Below are 27,678 nucleotides of genomic sequence, written 5' to 3'. Positions count from 1 at the left end.
GCTTGAATTTAACTATATTCATAAATTAATCTAAAATTTCATTATTTTTCTTACATTACAAAGTTTCCCATGTTCTTGGGTCTAAACTTGCAAAGAAATCTAATTATTGGTTTTGTATACTATCTGCTAATAGGAAGTTTCACTTCAAAAGGCATACTAAATGACTTTTTAAAGTCTCCAGCAGTTTTGTTTGATGAACTAGCAGACAGTGTTAAACAAAACTTAGGCCTTTGAGAAGGGGATGTATTAAATCCAAATAAATAATTTTCAAAGTTTGCAAGACTAAGAACAGTTGAGAAATTCTGCTTATGTACCTGTGAAGCTGTGTCTTGCTTGCCATTCAGAGTTCTTCTGGGACTCTTGGTGCTTAATTTATCTTTTTTATCTGTTCTTAGAAACCTTGTGATTTACACACAAATGTGCTATGGGTGAGCTTAAAGCAGTCTCCCCCTTAGTGAAACTAAGAATGGAAGCCATCAATGAATCATCACTTGTAATTTGTTAACAAGGTCCCGCAGCAAATCCATCTACACATGGAGTGTACTCACCTAGAACACCAATGTTTGGCTACAGAGCCAAATACTCTGCTTGCTTTTATAATTTAGATGTAAAATAAGCTACCTATATCTGGACGCTCTTAAAATAGCTTAAACCCTGAAAAAAACCCAGATCTCCTTTGAGGAATCAGGTAGCATGCAGCAGTTAGTGATGTTCTTGAAGACTGACAAGGAGAAAGAAGGAGCAGATGGAGGAAAGGTGTGTCTGTAGTATTCCTCTCTGTGGAACTGCTGAAATACAGACTCTGGTATGGAAAAGTGGCATTGTGATCAGAGATAAGTGCTCAACTTCAATCTTCTCGTTTATTCCAGTTTTCATCCTTTGAACTTTGACAAGATACAATAAAACTGCAGAAAGGCACAATTTCTCTGCATATGAGAGTAAATGTGAACAAGTTGATAATTTTTAGGAATTAATTTGGCAAAGTTTCTAACTGTGAAAAATCAACTCACAGTAATGGTTAGTTTGGAAACTTTTGGTTCCCAAAGTATTGGATCCTATGGAACTATGTCATTTGGAATGGTAAACGTGTATCAGTGTGATTTACAGATGCATGCATCCGTTCTACAAATAATGGTGTGTATTTTACAAACAGTAGAAATCTGTAGTTTCCAATGTTGGGTTTTTTACACAGATGATTGTAATTGGAGAATATAGAGCACAGCAAAATGAACTATAATGTCAAGCACTATATGTAGCATACTAAATTCTTGCGTAACGAATATGATGAAAATGCTCAGTTCTTAGGATGCTTAAAATTAGATGAAGATTGGAAAAGGACAAGTGAGAACCTGGAAAATGTATTTTGGCTGATGAAAAAGTATTTTGGAAAAACACCATAAGCAGGAACATGATGGAAGGAAATCGTTGCAGATCCAGTGTGTGGTAGACCAAATTAGTTTTTTTGGTCACTAATAGTCTGAACTGAAAGAATATGAAAGATGTCTTCAGGTTACAAAACCATATTGTTGAGTCCTTGCTTCTCAATTATGTTTATATTAGATGTTTTCTTCTCCCCACTATTGTGTCTCCTAATTACTTCTTCTGCTAGATATTATACTGTCTCACAGTGTGGTATTTAAAGCATGAAAGATCTTCAGTAATTTGGGAGATTTATAATTTATTAAACATATGACTATATATAAAATGGGGTAGAGTCTTTTTGATCTTTCTGTGTGGAAGCAGATTTGGCCCTAGAGAATATAAATTACAAACAGTAATTTAAAAATGAGAAAAATTACTTCTCATGGAAAGCACACTTTCAGAGAGGCACAGTTTGTGTACTTTATGCATCTGTTATCTTACAGTGTTTGACTTTTTAGCTAATTTTTTGCCTTTCTAAATATCTTTCACCTCAGTTTTGATACCACTCACTTTTGATACCCATACTTTCAATTTCTACACTTTTGTGCTTTCACATGAGCTATTATGTGAGTCATCACCAAAACTGCAGTATAAATTTCTCTGCTAAAACTATCTGCAAGGTATAGAAATAACTATGTTACTCTTCTCCCAGTAATGTCACTCTATACTCTTTTCATTTTGTCGCATATTATTAATAAAAACACAATCCATTTGCTAGCAATCACTACCAGTATGTCTTGATCTGCCATGTTAGTTATTATGCTGTTACATTCGCAATCCTCTTAAAAGCAAAATGAAACACATTTTATATTAAAAATAGGAACCTGTTCTTATTGTAATTAAAATTGTAACACTACAGCAAAGTAGTAATTAAACTGTATTTGAAAATATATATTTTCTTTCTATTGCAAGAGAAGTCTCATTAATAACACCACAATTAAATTGTTCTGCGTGCATTTCTTGGTATCTGCATTTCTCTTATGTCATGGTTACTCTTCCACTGCTTCTCTCTGGATCTGCAGATCATTCTCTTGCCTTGGGGTGATGTGGTATTGTGATGAGTTGTCAGTGTTCCATGGTCTTTGCTGAGAAGAGTATGATGCTGCTGCATTCTTCCTCCTTGGTTTAGGATCCACTTGGGGCTATTTCATGCCTTGCGCTTCTTCACTGATCTGCAGCAAAATTTTACATCAGAGTTTACAGGGCAAATCAAAGTGGTCTTAAATAGGTTGGATGCTTGTCCTTTGTTTTCTTTGTTAGCACTAAAACTGTTTTCTACAAGCTCCCAGGTCTGTGTTTCTTTATTCACTATTGTAATATTTATAGGCTTGGGATCTCCAGTGTAATCCTGTGCATCATTTCTTGTCATTCCATACTGACACACTGTAGCCTATATTTACACTTTGGCTGTCTCTGCTGTCATCTCATCACTACTGTAATACATCAATATGTTGGTCCTATCTATTCCATCCTAAACAGAAGAGGGGAGGAAAAATAATCTGCCAATGTAATGTAAACTAGGCGTGGTCACCTGGTCTTTGGAAAAATTGCTGTTTTAGCTAAATAGGTAAACCTCCCCCCCTCCCCCAACAACTACCAAACAGCAACAGAAAAAAACCAAACAACAACAACAACAACAAAAAAAACCCCAAACAAACGAAAACAACAAAAAAAACCCCATATGAAACAAAACCCAAAGCCAGGAAAGACAAGACAGATTTGAATAAAGTTTGACAAGATTCCATAATAAAGCCTTGCTCTTATTTCTAGAGGTAGCAATGCTGCATTTACAGAGATACAGAGCTACACTAGCTTTTATTTACTTCACAAATATGTTACAAAATGTTTTTTAAAGGAAACACTCTGAAGGGTTTTAGTTTAGTTAGTCACTATGGTACAAATTTTTACATTCATGATGCATATGCCTTTATGGCATGATCCATCTGCCATATCTTTATGACTTTATGATGCTATTTGGAATATTGATGTACAGTAAAAATGAGCATGTACTGAACTTAAAATGTAGCTTTTGTAAGGATTATCTATACTGATAAAAGACATATTTGGATGATACAATGTTTCCTATTTCTCTCACTTGGTAATCAAAAATACTATGCTTTCTTCTTTAAAATAGTCTTAATGACTCTTGGTACGACTCCTGTTTGTCATGTGTGTTCTACAGTACGATCTTCTACAAGCATTAAGGTCTGTTTTTACAGTTGTTACACATCCCTAGCCTAAACTCACACTTTTTTCTGTTGGGAATTTTCAACCTTTCCAGCAAATCAACCTATGCTATTTGTCAAAACTAAAATGAATCACAGCCATATAGGTCACATAATGAAAATTTCATAAAATAGGGCAGATTTTTTTTTAATAACTGGCTTTTTTCTATTACTTTATATATAATTTCAGACACATGAAAACAAAAATATTTATGTAAGATTTAGAGGCAGAAATATTTTCATGGAAGGTTGTATAAATCTTGAGTACTGGTTTCCAGAACATTTGCAATGAATGCCTTCTACTGCTGCAAGTACTTGTTGTCATGTAGATGTGTAAATGTGGTATATAAATTTAGGATTATTTCAAGTGAGATTTGGAATATCTGGCTTGAGCTAACTCATTTTCAGAATAGTAGAAGTCATTAAGAATTTTATGAAAGCAATGCATCTGAAGATAGTATCCTAAAATTCAACTAGAGGTAGATGCTGTGTCTGGTTAGTGAAAAAAAATACATATCTAGAGCAAAAGTAACCAGCAGAATGGTTTTCTGTTTAGTTCCTCACAGTAAATTAATAATATATTGTTTTTCTTTTTTTTTCTAGTGCGTTGTATTTGCTATGACATCTGGTCAGATGTGGAATCATATCCGTGGACCACCATATGCACATAAAAACCCTCAGAATGGGCAAGTGGTGAGTTGGTTATTTTAAATTTATTTTGAGGGGAAAGGATGTGTAAACAGTCACTTGCTACAGTGAGCCTACAATTGCAAATAATTGCAGGTCCATAGGTCTGTATGAAAGTCTGTCAGAGTCTTAAATCTAGTTGCAAGCAGTCTGTTTTGGAATTTCAGATCTTTAGAAAGTGCCACCATCTCTGATTTGAGCAATGAAATGAATGGTTGTGTTGTTCAAACTTCTCTCTCTGCAGCTGTAGTGCATGAGGTAGAAATTGTTCCATACCACACAATTCCCGCTGCCCAAAGGTAAATGTAGATGTTGTGTCTTTTTGTAGGGATGTGCTTCCTCACACAGTGGAAAACAAATGTTTTGTTTCCTACGTTTAGGCTACACAAACCTTTTTTTACACAAACCTTTGAGGTTTGTAACATCTTACCTTCCCCTCCCAATCAGTTAGAAGAGGAGGCATTCATGTGCTTTATACCATTTTCCATCATGTCTATAACTCTTCCACTAGCTTTTACAGAATGCTTTTTCCTGTATCTCTGTGCTCCTTCAATTTAATCTCTTTATCAGCTTTACTAAGTAGTTACCATTGACTCTTGCCAAAATTGCTTTTATATCCTGCTACTGCTGCCTATAAAGGATTACCTTATTTGCTTCTTCCTGCTCACAATTTAACAAATGTTCATCAGATCTCAGAAGAATAAACTCTCTTTGCATATTAGGAAAGTAAAAATGACCTTGGCTAGTTGCTAATCACTCCTCGTTATTTACCTTTTAAAGTAATTTCTTGAGATGGAATCTACAAAACTTGCAATTACCAGGAAGGTTTTTTTTTTAATAATTCACAGTCCATTGAGCTATTTTCAGTTTGTCCATCACTAGTTAAAGGAAACTGTATTACATCTTAAAGAAAAGACTTATTTTATGCTCTCTTTGTGCCGTATCTTAATTGGACTAGCCAAAAATGATGGTTTGAAATTAATTACTGATCTGTGTTTTATCAGGAATGAAGCAGAATATTGATGTTATAATAGAACAGAATTTCATCTGTGAACTTTGTTATTCAGATATAGGTTTGATGATACACAAATAATCTCAATAAAATGCTGTTTATGAAAATTTGGAATTTTTCATTACTGCCTTGTAGGATTAAATTTATGACACTTTTCAATGGAGTGACAGAAAGAAGAAATATCATATACAAAAAGCACTGTTTGTGACAAATTAGTTTTTACCATGTCCAATTTTACACACATTGCCTGTCTTAAACCCCTGTTTTGGAAGTATACATTTAATAATTTTTAAATATTCCTGAATTTTTTATGGCTTGTCTGCATTTTTAGAGTGTGAAGTCATATCCGGTAGGTCTGAAGTGCTGCTACTTTGGGAATCTTAGTACACACAACTAAGTAATGGAAATAGTGGCAAAGATGGTTTTAAATTCTAGTTACTAATCTATTGTGTGGCCAAAATTCTTTTCTGGCTTTGACGCATTTTATGACTTCAGGTAAGTTATTTGTGCCTCTGATTCACCTGTCTGTCCTTGTTTCTATGTGTCAATGCTCTGACTGCTTTGTATGTGACAGTAAGTAAAACCAGTTAGACTCTAAGAATTAAAAGAAGAATAAATAGAGGATTACCAAGATCCTGCTTTAATTAAGCTATCACTGACCAGAATAGTTGTCATTTAAAGCTCTAACTTGAGAAGTGTTAAAGCTTAATAAGTAGGCTATAAATCCTTACCTATTTTACATTATGGTTTGGGGTTTTTTCCTTCAAATAACACTTGAACATTTTCCCATTTAATTTTTCTAACACTTATCTGTGTTTCTGTGAATTTGAAGCAATAAATCTGCTTATCTAGACTTCTGTGAGATTTATTCAACCATGATAATTCACTGTAACACTGTGAATTGTCACTAGCTGCTGTCTTTACATCTGGATGAAATTTAACTCAACACTTTCTTTCCAATGTCTAGCATTTAGTAACAGTTTCAAATCTGCATGCCAATTTTTTGCAAGGATTACTTGCATGTAATAATCCGAAACTTTGTTGACAGTCTGACCACAGAAGTTTCTGGTTTTAAGAGGACATATGGAATAGCTCACCAAGCTTAATAGTTTTATTATTAAGTTCAAAATTATTGCTTCTTAGTTTTTCTTATTTCATATAAGTTAGTGGTTCAGTTCTACAGTAGCCTGATATGCCAACAGATTTTGAAAATGGTAATACTCTGTCTTCATAAACTGATCTTTGCCTCAAATATCTCCTATTATATGCTTTGTTCTTGCTGTAATTTTAGATGACACTTAATTTGTTCTTAAATTCCTGGAGGTTTTTCAAAGGATGAAAGGACATGTGTTTCCTTTGCTTATACAACACTACTTACTCTTGCCAATATTTTGTGCACATAACATAACCAGTTTTTAAAACTTGGCTTTTGCATTGCATTGTGTTTATGATTACCTAAGCTACTTTAACTGCATGACTGTACTCTTTGAAGCTTTGAAATATTTTTATATGTTTCTGTGTGGTCTATTCTGTAAAGCTGACAGTTTCTCTTATTGCGGTTGTTGTAGGTAGTTCCTTCATTCCCTACTACTATCAACTATTTTCAGGGTTTTGGGTCCACATGGAAGAGCATCCTTTTTTATGTAGAAAGCTGAATAAGACAATAACACTGTTTGCTATTTCAGTTCTGGGTTAGATTTATGAAACTGTTCTAGTTTTCGATCTTGACACATACTTTATTTCTGTTTTGTTTCTAAAGTTATCCATCTATTGCGAAACAATTTTGTTAGGATTGGGACCATACTGACTGTGTTATGCTAAAATCTTAGCTTGTTTTACTGGGACTGAAAGTGACAATTAAACATTCTGTTGGTGTCTGTGTGTGAAGCCTTGTGAGACTTCTGATTTTTATTCAGAGCTTGACCTGTATAGAGCTGGTGGTGAGAGAAGTAGAAATGGAGAAAGCAATTACATAGGTTTGAGCCTTCTCTAGAGGTAGCTCTGCTGCTATATTTAATTGACCTAATGGCAAAGAATTCTCACTAGATTTTCATCAACTTTTAAACAAACAGCAGCCATGGCTAAGAGAGCATTTATGTATATCTGTCCATGAGTTAGCTGCCTATTATTATTATTATGCATACAAATTTGACATTTTTTTATTGTGCTATACCCTCAAGAATGAATCTTTAAAGTGGTTGGAAGTTTGCTCTAAATGAGAACAGGGAAAAGGACAAGCTTAATCTAAAATGCTGAATTAGCATGGTTTCCAAAGGTCATAATTTTCTTTCCTTCTCTTCAAGAAAGTATTTGAACTTAGAAAAGTTTTTCTATGAAGAGAAAAAATATGGTATTTTATTATCAGATATTAGGTGGTTTTCCTGTGTAAGTTGATGCTTTGTGAAATGGACAATGTTATTGTTTGCCACTATATTAATAGGATTTTTAAAATTGTCTTATACTTTAAAGGTTGTTGAAATTTCTTAAGTATAACAGAAGTTGTGTCCTTAGGAAGCAATTTGTATATTAAAAGATCTTTTAAATAAAACACCTTATAATATCACATTAAATATAAATATTTGTTTAACTGTAGGACTTATTCATCCTGGGTTTTTCCCCTACTTACCTTTTGTAGTTTTTATAACCACTGATCTTTACTTCTCTTGCTGATACAGTTGTGTAGTTAGCTGTATGTTTCTGAAGCCAAATGAAAAATAATTTCACTGCCAGTATTTTTTTTTCATTTATTAATACAAAACAAAGTTATTCTGAAAAAAATATGCTAAGAATATTTGGATTCTTAATTTGCACTATCCTCCTGCTAAGCAGGATAAAATGTCACTTACCAGTGTTAATTCTTCTATGGTTTCTGATAAGAATCTAATTAAAATCTATGGAATGGTTTCTTGAAACATTTTTAAATAACAACTCACCCTTTCAAGCTCAGTCAGTCACATTAAATTCATTGTCCTTTGGCCTTTAGTGTATCTGGAAGCATGATTGAAGTAAAGTGTGCCAAGATTGTCTTTGTAATGCCTGACTTTTCTAAAAGTAGCCATATTGGTAGTAGCAGTGCAATACAGACAAAAGTCACTTTACTGTATGATAAAATATTTTGTCTTGCTTTCAGATAAAAAAAGAGTTCATACAGGTTATTATTAGTACCTATCATAAGGTATCCAGATTGGCCTGACTTTTACCACAGCAATATTTTGGTGCCTCTGTTGCTACTAATCACAGTCATAGTTCTGTTGAAAATATATCTAAATATTTTATTGGAATAGCCAATTATTTATAATGGCATGCTGGATTGAAATGAGTAGTGCATTACTTATGAGTGTTTTTAATGAAATAGCTTTCCTGGTGTTATCAAAGCAGTGAGTCTGTTCAGAAGCTACAAGAAGTAAAGGGTTTGTAAAGATTTTCAATTAAATTTCTGTCATAATTTAGTCAAAAAAGTTATCAATTGGCAGTGCAAAGTTTTTAAGATTGCAAAGGTGATTGTATCTGGCATTCTGTATAACTTGTGTTTCTACCTTGACATTAGGAAAGGGAAACCTTACACAATATTTGGTACTCTTTTTTTTATTGTGGGAAGAATTTACTTGAATTTACTACAAGCCATTTATTTTCATTTGGAAGAACTATTTTCTGCAGAACAGCTATGTCAGAAATCAGGGAAGCCTCAAAATGAATTTTTGAAGTATCTGAAGATAGAACAATAATGCAATGCAGTAAAATATACTTTAAGGCAGAAAACCAGAATGGCACATGGGAATAACTGGTTCATGTTCTGTTGCTAACAGAACAAGAACCATTCTTGTAAAGCCAGCTTAAATGCCACACAGGAATCTAGTTTTTCTGTCTTCCTGGACATTACTGATTGTGGAGATGTATATGGTAAGAGCCTTATCTATTAAAACAATTAATAGGTAACTTTCAAGATGGTGTAGTCGAGCTGCTTGCTCAAAGGTTGCTCTTTCTCTTGCTCTTAGACAAAGATAAAGGTCTTCGTCTAAGAGAATTTTGAATGTCTCCATGGTTAGAGATTTCCCAACCTTTTCCAGTGTTTAACCATCCACAGATTTTTTTTTTTTTTAGTTTTACCTTTTAATTTGTTTTATCTTTTGTTTTTAATTTCCCTCAGAAACAGTCATGGTAAAATTTATCTTCCTCTTCAGTAAAGCTGATTTAGCTGAGTTCTTAATTAGAATTTAATACTGACTTTAATAAAATTTGGGCTTAGATGAGTGGTACAGCTTTTCAGACCTTCTGACAGCATATTTTGCGTAAGTTGCACTATGATATCACTACAAAATCCACACTGAAAACAAGAGATTGTTATGCTTGGAGTAGTCAGAGATACTCTGCTGTATAGATTCTGCTCTCTCAATAGAGCCATGCACATGTTCTTCTTGTACCTATTAAACAATTGTTTTGTTCTAAAATCCTACAACTTGAAGACTGGGGGAGGCAGAGGAGAGGAAAGGAGCATATTTTTCATGTTGTGCAACACCATCTTTCACTCTTTTTGATGGATTATTTTGTGAATCTTATCTATTCTCTGTAGAATCATAGTCTATATAATGTGTGCAAGATTCTTTTCCTGAAGTAAAATTTCAGCAGTTGGGAATTGTCTTGTGAACTACTAGGAAAGTCTCAAAATATTTTCTATCCTGCAGAGCCTTCTAGAGTTGGTGAGCTCTTGTTTTCCATATAGTTTTCCTACTTAGCTCTAATGCTATCATTTTGGTGTAACAGACTCACTTCTGTTATGCCTGTGGACTATGTCAAGAGAAGGAACATGCATTTGAGTGTGTTAACGTACGTGAAGCAGCATACTTCAGGTAGTACTCCATGGACTAATTCACCCTGAATCTCTGGTTCAGAAAGATACCTTTTTATTGTTGTTACTTATTTTTTATGGTGGTTTTTTATTGAACATAAGGAACTTTTGCTTGTGTTTATATTTTTGGTTTCATTTTCTTTTCCTGCAAGGCAAAAATTATTTGCTGTGCGATATTTTATGAAATATAAAATGCTTTTTCTATGTTTTCATGGAAACAAAAATTATTCTGACATATTTTTTTTGTCTAGCTGTGGTGCCAGCATTATTTCCTTTCTTTGGCTAACCTTTCATGTTAACTGACTGTTACTGAAGGAAGATACAGTAGAAGACATAAGGACTAAATTAAACGGTAAACTAAAAGGTTTTATTGTACATGCAGTCTCTTCTTCTGCCTTCAAAGGCAAGTAGGGTGGTGCTATATACCTCACCTATTAGATATCAAATATTTCTGAGTTTCAGGATATTAAATAGCAGTTTCTATGGGTTTTTTCCATTTTTCTTTTCTTTGAATCATGCAGAACACTTTTAATTTTTTATATATAAATATATATAGATGTTACCACACAAATTATGTAGATATATGTCATAATCAGGGACAGACACGCAAACCTGGTTTCCTTGCATATTTCCTTGTTTTCTTTACACATTGTTTTGAAGCATTATAAATATTCTCAAGGTTAATGATGCTGCAACTACTGTTATTTGTTCCATTTGTTTGGGATTTTAAAAAGTCCTGCTCTTGGTAGTTTGCTTTTTTTTGTTCTCCACTTCTAGCAGCAAAACTGAATTAAGATTAAACAGAGTCTGAACCCTGGTAGCTGAGGAATCAGTTTTGACTTCATCTGGTGTGCTCAGGCAAAACCTACTCCTATACTAAAATTAAAATAGAATAAGCTGGTACTTGGCAATGTTATACATGTGAACAGAATGTGAAAGTATGTGCTCTGGTAAAGGCAGAAGTTGACTGTTGGGTTCATCTGTTTTTGTAGTTGGTGGGAGCAGAGGAGGAGTTGGTGGTGTTTGTGACTTCTATAACAATAGACCTATTCAAAGCAACTGTGAAAATCAAGTTAAAGGAGGAACATGTTTGTATTCATTTTTCTTTTGGCACAATAATACTTCAATAGCAGAAATAAATTTTTTCTAGCTTTAGAACAAACAATGAGAATCTTTCAATTAATTAGGATCTTGTTTCCTAACTCCTCTGTATTTCTCAGATTAATAATTTCTATATCTAATGTTCATTGGTTGGTGTTGTGCTTCTGTTTATTCTAATTATTGTAATTATAAAAGAATTTGAATGTATGCATATATATTTTTTTCTTCTCAGTAGTCACTGTAAATTATCCTGGAAATCTGAAAACTATTTTGCAAATTCTATAAAGCTTGTGTTACCAGAAATACCATACAACATGTGTTATTAATATTAAAGCTTTCTGCCCTTCCATTATGTCCAAAGAACACATTCAAGCTAAACTATTTGGTGAAAAGTTTGATTTATATTTATTCCAACTAGATCTTGCTCAAGAATCACTTACATGGCTGTTGCATTATAAATGCTTATATTTAGAAGCAGACATTACTAAGTCAATTGTCTTGCTATGTAAGCAGCAAGCTTATTTCTCAAAAAAGTCACCAAAATGTTTGTAAGGGAATTATTGTTTTCAAACTGCTTTGTCCTTATTCTTGGAGTATGGGGAGGACATAATTTAACTTCTACCCTGATTTCTGGTCAGCATTCAAACTTCTTTTATGTCCACATTGTTGAGAAGCAAGTTCACAGAAGGAGTAGGCTTTACACAAGCTTTACAACAAGGAATTACTTTTGTTTGTTTCACACTAGCTTTTAGGTACACACACTTCTGTCTGTCACTTAAAAAGACATTGCAGAATTGATCTGCTCTTTAAAGATTTTAGAGGCATCTTGTGTCAAGCTAATATTATGTACAGAAGTGGGTTGAGGAGCAGATTTTGTGTGCATCACCTGCTCTTAGTATTCAGTACTCACAGATTCAAACTTTCATGTTTATTTGAAATAGACTGTAGTTCTTCTGTATATGTTTGTACTGCAAAAAAGAGACATTTTTCACTGTTCCCCGTAGAAGTCTATCATTAATATTTAAACCAAAGCTGTTAAAGGCTGTGGCTCTTCAACTTCAGGTACAGTGCAAATTAAAAAGCATTCTTTACTGGAAGTCTTGCAACTCTAGCTTTCGAGCAGTAAACAAAAGCATGAAATAATCTCCTTTGTGTTTACAGGTCCTGGGGTCACTTAGCATAGCAAAATGCTCTACATGAAATGAAAATAGCACTACCATTTAAAAGAAGGAAGTTGTCTGGATTTACCAGTCTCTCACACTTCTAATAGGGGTCAGTGGAATGAAAGAAGAATTTGGTTTATGGGTTTTTTTAATATAATCAGTGTTCTAAAAAACATTTTCAAAAAAATATTCTGGTAAAATATCATTAAAAGAATATGATATTATATATGATAAATATACGTCCATTTCTTGCTTAATATATATATATATATATGAACAAAAGCTAAGGTACAGATTTGAGTCCTGTCTGCTTTTATGTTAGTAGCACTGTACTGCTCTTTTCTCTTATTTCTTGAAGACTAAATGTCTGTAGGCTCCTCAGAATCTTGACTGAAATGCTTTGCTTTCCTAAGTTAAGGGCTTTGTTAGATTGTACATTGGATATGACAGTATACTGTCTACTTAGGTTGAAGATCCTTTCTCTTCAATCTTGTGTTTTTTTTATTGACAGTAGAGATGCCTCTTTAAATGAATATTTAGAAAATGAGTATACCAAAGGGTGAACTTCCTTGTTCCAAATTTGTAGAGTAATTTTGGGGTTGAGAAGAGATGTGGTGGGGAATTGGGACGGTGTCTGTGTGTAGTTAATAGCTAACTCAAATTCTCAATAATTTAAATGAATATTTCAATTTAACATCTTGACTTACTTTACTTAACTCTTTTAGAGACAAGTTTGATGTAATTTTTGTTTAATTATCAAATTTAATTTCTCATCTGAAAAACTATAAAACCATTTAAAAGTCATTTATGCGTGATAATAATTTAAAAATATGTTGCATCCTTTGTATGTAAAAAACTTTTCAGTGTGGATTATCTGTAATTGTTGGAAGTATTACAGTGGTTGACTTCTGGCCCCTTTGTCATATATTCATTTTTAATGTACTATCAGGGTAATATGCTTTTTTAATATACTATGAATACAATTTTTCTATTTTTAACAGGTCACACCACAGAAATATTTTTTAATCTTGTTTCCCCTGACTTTCCAATACAATTTTCAGTCCTTTAATATTTTTATAATTCTCTAGAACTCTTTGGAAATTTGAGTGAAAATACATATTTAGGTTGCTACTTAGATCCTAGACATAATCAGTTTTAAAACCTTGATCTTTTAACATAACTAGGAAACGTTTTGTATGTATAGGTATATTTCCTTATCACAATGATGCTTCTTTTAATTTTAAAGGTCAGTTCTATTATTCCTGAAGTTTTTGGGGTTTTTTTAATATGTCAAGTTAATAAAAAAACCTGACTAGAATACTTTCTGTCACGCAGTAGCTGCATTTTAATACCTACCCAAATAGAGTGCATTTCCAAAGAAAGAGTTTCCCAGAAAAGGCTTGCTAGATGGTATTAAAAATACCAGTTTCAAGGGAGACAAAAGAATGACCTTCAAACTTTTTCTGACTTTGTCTCTTATCAGTCATGCAAGTGTCAGACTTATAATGTGAATACTTTGAATTGTCAGTAGAGGGAAGCTTCCTCTTTGAGGTTATATTTGCTGGAACAGAAGAGATAACACTATTATCAGTGCTTTTGTAGTGTAGCCAATTTCTCATTGCATGTACTGAAATTCACTTTTTAATACAGTTTTGATAATAATGTAATGATAAATATGTCAGACTGTTAAAATAAATTCTGAGTGTTTCTGTCAGTCCTGATACAGTATGAAATAACACTCTGGTGTCTTTCAGAGATTTTTATGAGCATTTTTGGGGGGGGGGGGAAGTAATTTTCAAAAACATTTCTAACCTCCTCTTTAGTAAATTGACATTAAATATGGTTTTATTTCTGGGGTGTGTTGAATTACGAAAGGGTTGGAACTTCCAAGTTTAGCTCTGGAATGTGAAATACAGAGTATAAACTAGCACACTATGTAATATACAAATACCATTACATGCTATTTGTGATCACGAAAGTAGGAATTTTAGGGGGGGGAGGGGTTTATTATGCATTCAAGCCCTATCTTTGAGAATTTGTTTGAGCAGTTCTTCAAGAGCACCTTGATAGTTTTGTTTCTTAAATACTGTAATTTATTTTCTTTCTATGGGCTAGCTAATGCACAAAATAGCAGTGCATTCAAAAGTACCGTGCAAATTTTGCATGGTAATAAAATTCTGCTAAACTTTCATATGGCCCACTTCAATATTGTTAGCATTTACACTGAAATTAATCAAGGGCTTAAGCACTACTGGTGGACTGTAGAAAGCTTTGAAGACTATCTTTTCATTTCCATTGACTTACTGGTCATTGTTAGCAATATATCTCTTCTTATTTGAGAAAATTTCTACAAGAATTATGTGTTATCTCAACTAAAATATATAGGTAGTCTTATGAATAATTACTGCATTTAGGTATTCTGAAGTAATATTTGTATTTTTACTTAAATGAAATCCTGATCTTCTAATATATAGGTTAGTAAATAAAGATTCACAGAACTTAATGTTTCACCAGCAGTCAGAAATATTTGAAGTGTATGAAAATAACTCTTAAATCCAATAAGTTATTCTTAGAAAATCAAAAAATCATCAAATATGTTAAGTGCTTGGAGAATTCTGAGCGGAATTGTGGCTCTGCTGAAAGCTAGACCTTGTTAGTATCACACATAATTGACCATATTTTGTAATGGTTGGAACTTTTATTACTGAAGATAGTTTCGGTGTGCTAACAGCATCCCAAATCTTATAAAGTTGCCTGTTTTCCCTGTTATCATCACTCAAGAGGCTGATAACAAACATGTTGATTTTGACAGGAAGATTCCAAATTAATTCATACAGTGGCCTTTAGATCAACTTTGGATGTGCTAAGAACTCTGCAAGTTGTAAACTTTTGTCAGAGTATTACTGATTTTAGCAAGGTACATGGTTGACAATACATATTTTATAGTACATGAAAGGTTGGACTACAGTATTCATCTTATAGAATTAGGCTAAATTTGGGGTTATTTATGCTTTGCTGTTCTTAGTTACCTTATCTCTTCCCCTGCCTTCAGTAAAGCAAAAATGGTTGAACTAGTGGTTAAGTGCATTCTTTCTCTATTTTCCTGTTTCTGATGGAGTAATTAAGTGCACTAAAAATGATAAAAATATTTAATGTTAAAATCCTATACCTAAACTGATGTTATTTTCAAATATATCTTTTCATATTTCTCTTCATACCTTACCAAGTTGAATCTTAGTAGGTTTTGTCTTTCTAGAAGGTTCCAATATGTAAAAAGAAAGTAAAGACAATTGAAAGAAATTAAAATACAGATGCAAGATGAAAAATACTTCCTTTATTATCCTACTTTTCTTTCAATTATTTAGTTCATATAATGATAAAGAGAAGTATTCTTTGAGGAAGCTTCTGAAGACTGTCATCTACCAGAGTAATTCAGATAGTAGTGGTTCAATTACACTTTTCTGCTATAGAAGGTAGTTGTTTTAGGGTTTTTTTGTAATGCGTATGCAAAAGACTGTCTTCAAAATTCCAGGTACATAGGGAACTAAATAAATTTTATTCAAAATTCTCTGACAGCAGAACAGGCTTACTGGTAATGTTTTACTTACGATATTACAGACTAACTTTTAAAAATAAAAGTATTGTGTCTTTAAGATAGCTAAGCAATTATCCATATTTGAAGTTGCTCTTAACTTTTTGCTGGCCAGCTAACCTGTTTCAAAGGTCATCCTAAATCATTTACACAGTGTATGTACTAATTCATGTTCTTTGGAGTTAGCAAGGTGTAAAGAGGAAGGGAAGAAGAGACGTGTATTGGTCGGGAGCAATACACAGTCATGCTAATACATGCAGTTGCAATACTTGCCAGCTGTTCAGATTAACTTTTGAGGGGCTACAGATCACTGGGGACAGATGCTTATAAAAGATGTTCACTAATAGGGGTCTCTTCAACTGCTTAAGAAAATACATAAAGATGTACTTTCTAGTGCATATAGTGCACTAGTGAAAATAGCTTATATTTTGGAGTACTTTATCAAGGCAGATGCCATATTCCATATCACTTGAAGGAGTTTTAGGACATGTAAAAGATAGTTAGATGGAATTGGCAGAAACTTGCTTCCTACTAGCAGGAGTTGAGGGATAGTAGTAGTACTAGTTGATAGGAGTAGTAGTAGTAGTACTTAGTAATTAAAGGACTGTGACTATTTTCCTCCTGATGTGTGGTCAGACCTTCCCTTCATAATCTTTGAGAAGGGTGACCACATACATTACATACAGAAGCTTCTAGCCATCACTGTTCCTTGTTGAGATAGACACTGCTGTAAAAGTTGAGGCTCCATCTGTTAGTTGCATTTTGGAGTAAGCAAGTTATATTCACTTAGGTTAAAAAAAAAAAAGTATTCTCAGAACAAGTAGAGAAAAACCTCACCTGAGAAACTTCAACTGCTAAATGTGTGATACCAGGTTGAATCTGGAACATTAGGAGGATGTTGTTAAACTTTTCTTACATGTTTTCTTGTTCAGTCACTCAATGTAAGTCATATTTTGGTTTATTAAATAATTAATCTCCAGGTCAGTTTAGAAGGAACTTGGGAGAGAGGTATTTCTAACCACCAAAAATGTGTCTGACAGTTTACCTGCTGAATCTCTTGCCCAAGGTTATTTGCAGAGCCTATTCTTCTATATTGAAAGCTTGATTTTTCTTGTGACAGCCAGTTTAGATTCTGCAGCTAAATGTTATGTAGAAATAAATGTTATATTGAAATTCTTTAATACAGAGTAAATGGTTTTACTTTATAGTTTGTTCTGTGCAATTAAGTGGCTTACTCAATATTATATATCTTTCTAAATATTAATGTTCTGAAATTCTATCAGCAATAAACCATCAGAATGAAATATTGGCTCGTTGAAATCAATAGCAAAGTGCTTATTGACTTCTTTTGAATCTTTATTTCATCCAAGTTATTTCAGGTACAAAGAAAATTCTTTGCTCTTCTATGAATATGTGGGACTAGGAATCTGCTTGGGTCAAAGTCACCTTGAACTGTTTTAACTAGAGCTTCATACCTTGTATAAAGAGGTATGTGTTGAAACCTTTATTTTTTATTTTTGACATCAGTATTTTGCCTTTTTCTAGTTAATTAATATGCTATTCTTATAACTGAACCATCTTAAATTTTTTGGTTTTCAACAGCTTTGCCCAAATTAGTAGTACTTGCTTGCAAGCCATGGTCTACTAAAGCTATGAAACTTATTGTCTTACTGCAGAGAAAGAGAATAGTTTATCATGAGGTATTGTTTTTGCTCTCAAAATTCTGCTTTGCGTTTCAGTCTTTGTTAATGAAATTCATTATATTATCTTTGCCTTTGGCCTAAAAACTTATTTGTCCAGAGTCACCTGTTTATTTATTTCACAACAATTATTGTGTTGAAAAGTACAACTTTGTTATTTTATTATTTGAGGCACAATAATTGAACATTAAATAACTCTGACTCTGATATTTGTAGAATATAACTAAGCTTATTCTCTCCTTTCTGAGCTGGAAGCAAGCTGCAATCTCACAATGAAGTACTTGTAATACTCTTAACTTCCTTGCAAACTTTAGTCCAAGTATTAAAGTCTCACGTGAGCAAGCTCTTAAAATATGGTAAGATATTTTTTTTATTTCATATCAAATAATTCCTAGTTTTCCTTGTCCCAGATACATGGACAGTCACTGTTCAATTTTTTTTTTCTCCTCTTCTAGGTGTGAATGTATTAATGTTGCTTCTTTAGTAAAGCTAGCTTTTAAAAAATTTCAATATAAGCTTGAATGTAATGATAATTCAGAATGTGTATATGACTTGCGTTGCTTTTTGCAATCCTGGAACTTTTCGGTGCTTGACTGTTTGGGTGTTTTTCTTGGCGACAGCAGATGGAAGAAATTTGAAATGCAGCTAGGCTTGCTGACAGCAGTATTCGATTTGTATTCATTTTAGGCTGGAATGCTTGCTAAGGATAATACAGCAGATAGGTCTGAGGTTTTGTGTCGTAACATAAAAGTTTTAGTTACTGGTGTTTATGTTATATTCAGTGATTGCCTGACATCATAAACAAAACTTTATAAAAGACATCATCACAAATGTGATAGTTGCTGAAATACAAGACTCTTAATGGCATGCACTTCCTTTGAAAAAAATGTTCTCACTCTTTATTCGAATAATTAGGAAGCATCTGCTAGTGCATTAAGCAATGCCTTTAAATAAGTGACTCTTATATCTGCCTTCATAAAGCATGGATTCAAAGAGTTTGTTACTGTGAAACAAATTCCTGTTTGTCAGGTGTGCTTGCTCTCAAACTTTATATTCTATACATGGAGTGATTCTTGTATTCTCAATTTGTCCTACTAAAGGCTTCATTTTACTCAGTTGCTATGTCATGTCAGCAGTACTTCTTCCAATTTGGTAACTAGACCTAATATACTATACAAAAAATTGCTCTGGGCAACACTGAACACTTTTTTTATAATAACTCAGCTGTACAATTCTGATTAGTATAGGCTTATTCTAGGATACTGATAAAAATTTTAAAATCAAGTGCAGCAAAACTTATTGGGAATTTGGTTTTGACCTTTTTTTTTTAGGCATTCAGTTCTATTTTGATTTTTTTTTACAATCATGCTAAGCCTGTAATTTTCCTTAGCCCTTTTCTCCAAATGACTGCTTTTTTTGTGATCTTAAGTGTTAATTAGCAAAAACAAAGAACAAATGAGAGAGATTGTACTGGCATGAAGATAACAAGTTGTTAATGTCCAATTATTGAGAGATGCCTCTACAAGAATTAGGGTGCAAAAGACATCATATGCCAAAGTCAATAGGGATTTTATTTACCAGTAAAATTGGAGGTAGAGAGATTAGAAGGAAATAGAAAAGAGAGCAGAGCAAGGGAGAGGCCAGGAATGGGGGTTAACTCCTTTAAGGCAATCCAAAAGAGGAAGATTGACACGAAGCCCTACCTAGTTAAGAATTCTGTAATTTGATGCATTACTGGTAGTAGTGTACCTTCAACAAGACTGCTTGTGCTTACAGTTTTCAAAAAAATACAAAAAAGTTCCCCTATAAAAGGTTTTCATGGAAACACACCTTTACATTACATTTACTGTATTCTTCAGCACATAGAGAGAGTACAGCTCCATGTAATTTAATCCTGACACAAAACAGAAACTGTGACTTTATTATTGGTGGGATCATAAATCCCAGCTTACTTTTTTTCTCTTGAATTTCCCCCTTCTGGTCTAGGAAGAGGTACTGAACCATTTTGTATGTAACACTTTTATTTTGTCAAGATTATTTAGTTCACTTGTTAATATCTCTGGAATTTTTAGTCAAACCATAATAGATCTAAAATGTTCTGAGAAGGACCTGGGAAGCCGAACACTTTTTCCCTGATTCCAAATATGAATTCTTGTACCAACTCCTAGGCTAAATTTGTTTGAAACGAAGTTATACATCCATAAGATAAACATAAAAGCTTTTCTTCAGAGCATTTTTTTCCGTAAAAAGACAAAGTTAGCAAAAATCAAACTAATAATACATAAAATGTGCAGTCCTGCTAACATTTTTTGTGCGGATAAAATGTGCAGTCCTGCTAATTTTTTTTTCCAGACAAGGCACTTGTGATGAAAACACAATCACATTAATAAAATGAAAACAGGCAGTTATGGTGGAAACTGAAAGTTTCATCTATTCATCACATTCATCAATTTAATTTCTTAGCAGGTTCCTATAAAAAGAAACATGACAATTGGTCTACTATAGACCTTCTATTAAAAAAGAAATAATCCATCGATTATGAAAAGGTTCCTATGCCTACCACAAAAGTAACCAAAAAGATAAAAGGACCTAAATAAAAGTGTTTTTTGCATTATCATGGCTGTTTTCTGTGAGCTTTCTCATGTAAATTGAGAGAATGGCAGTTCCCCCACTTCAAACTGGTTCCTTTGATCTTCACTGAGGGTGTTCTGGCTTTATTCCTGGAATAGGAAAACAACACAAGTCTCAGAGGGGTTTTTCCCGATAGATTATCCTTCAGTGTTTCAAGTTGTTTAACTGCCTGAACTTGATATCTCTCAAGGTGGAGTTATAACTTTTATTTCATTAAATGCTTGCTGCACTGCTGGTGGTGCCTCTCCCATCTTTTCAGGAGGGTCTTCTTTGTTTAATTTGATGTCTGGAAGGAGCGAGATAGCTTGTAAAAGTTCAGCAAGCACAGCTTGTGCAATCATGGGTGAATGTTTATACTTATGCAGGAGCCTGTTAAAGGTGTATTGTCCTCCCTTCCAGATAAACTCCAATTAAAGCTTGTCATGTTCCGCAGCATTGGCATTAGAATTAGGAGAATGCGAAACCACCTCAGGTGCCTGTATTGTGGCTGTTAGGTTTCCTCTTTTTGGTATTGAAGCTGTAGTGGCACCAAAGCAGCTATTACTTCATCCATTTGTTTTGTGCTGCAGCAAAAATACAGCACTGTGATACACCAGCAGTTCTTGAATTAGGGAGTGCAGGTGCCACACTTCAGTCACTGCATTGCTTTTAGGGTTAAGATGAGAAGACTTTTACTGCTTGCCCAGGAGCCACAAACTAACCTCTGCAGTTTGACAGATAACAATTCTGGCTCCATTTACTCCAGTGTTTTTAACTCCTTGCCATCCATATTGTACACCCAGCTTCTCAGCACCCCACTGCATTAATGTTGTGCTCCCATATCAGCTGGAATCTAAAGATATGGCTTGTATTGATAGGATTCCACTTGCTGGATTTTAGTCCCACCTAATTTATGGCCAAACTTTGGTATCTCTGTAGCTGTATACAGCATTATTTTAGTAACATTTTGCTGACCTGACAATCATCTGTGGTTTCAGTTGTAGTTAAGGGTCCTAATGTTACTTAATTATCATCAGATACCAATGTAAATGTTTTGGTCTTTATCAGAACAACAGACTCATTCACTGTCTCCCAACTTCTCTGTTGTTGTTAATTGGATTGTAGCTTTGAAGTAATTTGGTATTGACACCTGCTCTTGCTTCTGCTACAAAGTAAACTTCCTTTTGTTTCTGTTTTTCACAGCCTTTTGATTTCAGCGTATTTTGCAACTAGTGTCATAGTAGTCTGTCTGTCTTCATTTCTGCTTGCAGCGCTTCAGTATTTAAGTGAAAATATCTCCTGTGCCTCACAGCTTGAAATCCAATTGAAATAACACTTCAAAATTTCAAAAGTGAAAATATTGCCGTTCTGATTAGGAAATTAAAAACATCTTTTAAGTCATAAATACTATGAGAAGGTATATGGGATTATGCTGAATGCTTTATCCAAAATGGCTGTAATTTCTTTGTCAAAAGAAAATATTACTACAGATCCAGGAAAACAGAAACTTAAAGATGCAATTTTTTTTTCCACTAGTCTTAGATTCTAAACCATAATTTAGATAACAGCAACGACGTGAGCTTAGCTGAATGGCTCTCTCAGCTCTTCCATCTGTATAGTTTGTAAGGAAACCTTCTGTTCTACTATACTGTAGCTCTCTTTCCTGTTTTGCTATGACCATTCTTTGTCAGAACATGAATTTTATAAAGATCATCACACTCCCATGCTGTGGAACAGATAGATATATGGCAGAATCTAGGTACATACTTAGCCTTTATTTTTTTCTTTTTTTTGAGACTAATGAGATTTATCCCATATTGTGCTCAGCATCAGAGGGAAAAAAGTAAAGAGATATTTGTGAAGTCAGAAATTAGTTGTTATTAAAAATATGTTTGTGTTTTTGGAGAAAGGACCAGGGAGGTCATTCTTCCCCTGTACTTGGCACTGGTGAGGCCACACCTTGAGTACTGTGACCAGTTCTGGGCCACTCGGTCTGGGAAGGATGTTGAGATGCTTGAATGTGTTCAGAGGAGGGCCGCGAGACTGGAGAGGGGCTTGGAACACAAGCTCTGTAAGGAACGACAGAGGGAGCTGGGGTTGTGCAGCCTGGAGAAAAGGAGACTCAGAGGTGACATTATGACCATCTACAGCTTCCTGAAAGGTGGTTGTAGTCAGGTGGGGCTGGTCTCTTTCTCCAGGCAGCACTGACAGAACCAGAGGACACAGTCTCAGCCGCATCAAGGGAAATATAGGTTGGATATTAGGAAAAAGTTTTTTATGGAAAGAGTGATAAAGTTCTGGAATGGGTTCCCCGGGGAGGTGGTAGAGTCACCATCCCTGGATGTGTTTAAAAAAGACTGGCTATGGCACTTGGTGCGATGGTCTAGTTGAGGTGCTGGCGCATGGGTTGGACTCGATGATCTTGAAGGTGTCTTCTAACCTTGTGATTCTGTGAAATGCTGTTCATAAAAAACATCTCAATTACTTTTGTTTCCTAATTGGAAGTGTTATGGTTTGGCTTCCATGTATTATGCAAGCAGTCCATACTCCAGAACAACTATTAACTGTTGAACTTTAATCACAGCTTTTCTTTCAGTAGAATCACTATTTTGGTTGTTCACCTGTAATGAAATGTGCAGGAACATCACTCTTCTCTGAGAATTTTTTTACCATTTTTTCAAGTTGATTAAGAAGGAGTCAAGTTGTTAAGCAAGGCATCACAATTGAAAAAAAAAAATTATTTCCTTAGGCAAGTAGGCTAAGCTATGTCACTCAAACTTCCCCAGCCTACCAGCATGCTATTTCAGAGATCCTGGAAGTCTCCATCTCTGTTGAAGTCTCTGACCTGGGTACCATGTGTCATCTTGCACATTTAGAGGGAAGATATTTTGCACCTGTTCCATCCATTATGTAACACAGGAATTAAGGCTTTAAGGGTAGCAATGTTTTATTCTTAATGAGAGGTTTAAGTTCTGGGTTTTTTCTGAAATCCACAAGTATGATTCTTTGAAGGCTTGCTGCATCTTTTGTTCTCTTACTATTTTGTGATTAATAAATATGGAAGAAGTCCCTCAGAATTAATTCTTATTCAGCAGGTTATATCAAAGCCTATATTTGAGAGGAGTGTTTGCAGTTTCTAGATTTGTGAGATAATCTCTAGTAGTGGACTCCTTTGATAGTACTTCTAGAAACCCTAAATAATGCAATATAGCTATAAAAGCTGTCTAGGAACAACCGAAGCAGCAGCGTAAACCAGGATTTGTATGCTATTTTAAATTATACCAGCTACCCTTTCCAGCCTGCTAGTCTTCAAAAGTAAGGCAGCATTTTTCCACTTTTGTTCTAGGACTGGAAACCCAGATCATATTCTGAAGTGAGCTTGGTGCCAGATGGACTTCATGGAAGGCAGCCAGCACAGGCTGTTTCAGACAGCCAGTCCTATGAAAACTGGTTGCTTCTCTTGTCTCAGTTTTTGTTTTGAGCAATGGTGAACACAGGAATGAGCTCAGGTCTGGAAAATGTAACTCATATTCATTGAATTTAAAAATGAGGGAATCAAAGAGTCTGTATGAGATTGTTGTGTGTATCTGTGTTACATAGATTCTTAAAAAAACACCTTCAGTAAATATTTCTTAAAAAGGGTTGATTTCATCCATAGCTATTAAACCCACCCATCAAAAGTGGCTGATATGATTTATGGTCTTGTTTAGTAAGTCTGAATACTTGCACTAACTGTTGCACCAAGGATGCTGAAAAAATAATAAACACATGGAGTTTTATTTGAGGCCCGGTTGATTTTATAGATATCCTAATAATTTTTAGAGTAAGGTTATGGCTGGGCTATTACCCTCAGGGCAGAAGCCCATCGGGGAATGCCGGCCGGCCAGGATCGCTCAGCGGGGGGCTCAGGCAACCCAGGCAAGCTATAGTGATTTGCAGTCAGCTCTTTAGTGATTTCAGCTCTTTTAGCTTGCCTGGGGCCGTCGGTACCGCCGCCGCAGCAGACGCAGAGAGAGAGGGAGCAGCGCTGTGTAGGTTCCGCAGGGTTCTTTTATTGGGGTCTCCGCGAAGGGTCCAGTGACAGCTCTCCTCTCCCGAACCGGGCAGAGTTAGGGGTTTTTATACCTTACAGGGGTATTGAAAACTGTCCAATAGTAAGGGTCAGGGGAAAAGTGACCTATGGATATACATGGAGATAACAGGGTCCCAAAAGGCGGAAGAGAAGGGCTTCTAAAGCCTTAGTCATGCTGACTTTGGTATTTCCTAGCTCAGGCCTCTGACCGCCAAGGACACCGTGCAGGCCCTGTGCCTGCTACATAAGGTGATTGAGTAAATGGAATAAAGTTACTGAAAGTACATAAATAAAACATCTAATAATTCTGTCTATTCCTCACTATCTTGTATATGCTGGTGTGTGCAGTTCTGCTCTTTTGCTGATCCTGATCTTGGTTGTCTGTAACTGAGCTAGATGGCATTTCATGTAGAGATGTTACTTAGAGAGATTGCTTGCTAGGATTATAATACATGAAATTTTCACCATGCTGGTGAACTGTTGGCTTATAATTGAGTTAGAAATGTTCATAAAGCTAGTAACTGTTCAAAAGAAATTGTTTATTTCATGTGGGTTAGTGTTAAATTAAAGTTTATTGTTTCTGTTCATTGTTAAATAAAATGAAGATTTTTAGAGAAGATATTGTCTCAAATAGCTGACTGCATGTTTCTTACTGTCAGATGTGGTCTTCATTTTGCTAGAAATGCAAATTCATTTATTTAGGATTTCTGTTAGCAGTAAGTGGTGAGTTTAGATTTATTTTGTGTTTACTACTACATTAATTTTTGAAGCCATTAAGCATTATTTGTAGATGCCCCTTTTATATCTAGTTATCTACAATAATACCAATTGACCTATTAAATACTTGGACATTTTCCTAACTATTGAATAATAATATGTGATTAGACTAGTCAGAGGTTTCTTTTAGTAAATTAACTAGCTTCAAGACTTCTTGTCTTTCTTTAGTTTTTGTGATGGGATTCACAAATTTATTTACTGAGATTTGTTGTTAAGTTCTTTAAAATAAACTCATACCCATATTATGTCCCTAGCTGGTAGCAATTCTCACACATGTGAATAACTTAGGCCCAAACCAGTATCATCTCCTGGTTTTTCACATCACTGCTCACAAGATGAGCTTTTTAAGATTGGCTGCTACAGGAAAAATAGGTCACCGAACATGTGCTATACCCAGCAGATAATAGTATCTTCTGTGATGGAAAGAAAGCAGGGAATTAGATTAGGCTTCTATTCTGAGATTTTCACAGACCTGACTAGGTCAATAACTTCATTGGAAGTCCCCTATTGGGTCTGTAAGTAAGTTAAAACTGATTTGCCTGTATGAACTGAACAAATACTACTACATTGGAATTAAAGAATCATATTTGGAGTGCATGCTTCAAGTGAAGCTATGTGAAACTGTGCTGGTTTTAGAAATCATAATATTTAAATAGGTAGCTGCAGTAACAGAGTCAGAAAGCTTCAGCTTTTGAACTATATAAGATTTCTTTTCTTAATCTTGCTGGGTAGTTTTAGCTGCTTTTGAAGTGTTACGTAGTTTGCTTAGAAGAAAACCTGTCTGGAGAAATGAAGGTATGATAATGAAATCACACTGTAAAACATTTATTTATGTACCTTGATGTTTGGTTTCAAAGTGTTTGCTTTACTGAATGAATCATTTGTCTTTCATAAAATGTTTAAGCTTTTTCTGCACTCAAAATTAAAAGGTCTTGGAAATGATATTGTGGGACAATGTTCTAGAACTTCTGCTTTTTAAACATTTAAATTCTTCTGAAAGTCCTGCTGAAAGTTCCTGGATTTGGAAATTATGTAAAATCTGAATAGATAGATAATGTTGCATGGTTCTTTTTCTCTCTAAATTAAGAGAAAATAACATCTGCTTAAATCGAATGCATGTTCTTGGCAAAATTGGTGGTCTTTAATTAAAATATGCCATTCCAAAGGCTCAATCATAATTAAGTAATCCATGGCTTTCTGTAATATTCCTTTCTCTGATGAATTTCACCCTGAATGTTAATGTAGTGAAAGAAGACAGATTAATAGTGCTTATCCTCATGGTTTGGAATTCATAACTCTCTCTTTGGGGCAGTTAACCACGCTGTTGCTTCATTGCTTTCTACATATGTTAGCTTGAACTTGGCCTGTTGTCTCCTTCAGGGCACAGTCTCCATCTAGGGACTTCTTCAACATACAATCCAAATTCAGTTCATCATTTTCAGGAATAGTTATTAGCAAAATTATCTGCTTTTGATCAGTTTTCAGAACACTTTTTTAATTAGATGTGTGTCATATCTCATAAACTCAGGATGAGTTATTTCTCAGTTATCCCAAATTATACTTCGTGAAGTAGCCGTGTATTTTAGGCTATTACTAAACCCAGCTCAGTTTAATCAGCTCCCTTCACCCTAGTATCCTTCCTGTGCATTCTAATGAAAAATAAACATTGTGACGTTTGTTTTAAGAAAGCACCTGAAATCATGTTTTAATTTTGGGTAGTCCAAAATTATTCTTGCCTTAAGACTTAACCACATGACTTGCAGAGCCCTTATTTCTCCTTACTTTGTTTCTGGTTTATTTACACTGCATTAACAGAAAGAAATAAAGAGCACAGGTTAGACTTAAGTCTATTATGAACCATGACAACTATCACTCTTGAAGGGAAATCACAAACATATGCTGCATTTAGGGAAATTTTAAAAAGATATTACATTGCTGTTACCCTTAAGTATTCTGGTGTGGGATTTTATATATATTTATGTATATATGCGTGTGTACCATCTGCAGTTCAATAACACTAAATATTTAATGAGTTTATGAATAGTAGATAAACATTTAACACAGTTTTGTAAAAATATGCATGCATTGAACAATTGTTTGTCACTGCCAAAGAAAAATGGCCTGATTTAGGGATATGATTATTTCAGTTCAAAATTCAAATAGCTTCTTTGAAATAAGACCTGATACGCGAGAATGTTGGAGTTGGAAAAGGACTGTTTTTTTAAAGTGTGAGTTACTTAGGCTCTGGTTCCCCTATTAGTCCTACCACTATGACATTGCTGTTGTCTGTTGTGTGGCAATGCTAATTGTGTGGCTGTCCAATTTTCTGCTCAAGCTATGGTTGCCTCTCTTCTGACAGATTTTATCTTTGCATCTTACCTGGTCTTCCCTCTTGCTGCCTTTAAAACAAAAGAAAAAATCTGAGTTTATTAATGAATTTATTTAAAGCACTTGCCTAAAGCATTTGCAGC

General features: G+C 34.4%; 1 protein-coding gene across 2 annotated transcripts in view; it reads left to right on the top strand.

The window, feature by feature from the left end:
- The window catches only part of TUSC3 (tumor suppressor candidate 3), a 107,969-nt gene that overhangs the window by 53,855 nt on the left and 26,436 nt on the right, over positions 1–27,678 (top strand). For both annotated transcript variants that reach the window (XM_064418066.1, XM_064418067.1), the window contains one exon: positions 4,251–4,340. In XM_064418066.1, coding sequence (XP_064274136.1) covers positions 4,251–4,340 — 90 coding nt within the window. The remainder of the gene's footprint in view (positions 1–4,250; positions 4,341–27,678) is intronic.

Source organism: Passer domesticus, chromosome 4 (genome assembly GCF_036417665.1).
Source record: "Passer domesticus isolate bPasDom1 chromosome 4, bPasDom1.hap1, whole genome shotgun sequence".
Lineage (NCBI taxonomy): Eukaryota > Metazoa > Chordata > Aves > Passeriformes > Passeridae > Passer > Passer domesticus.
This window is presented reverse-complemented; position numbering and strand designations above follow the sequence as displayed.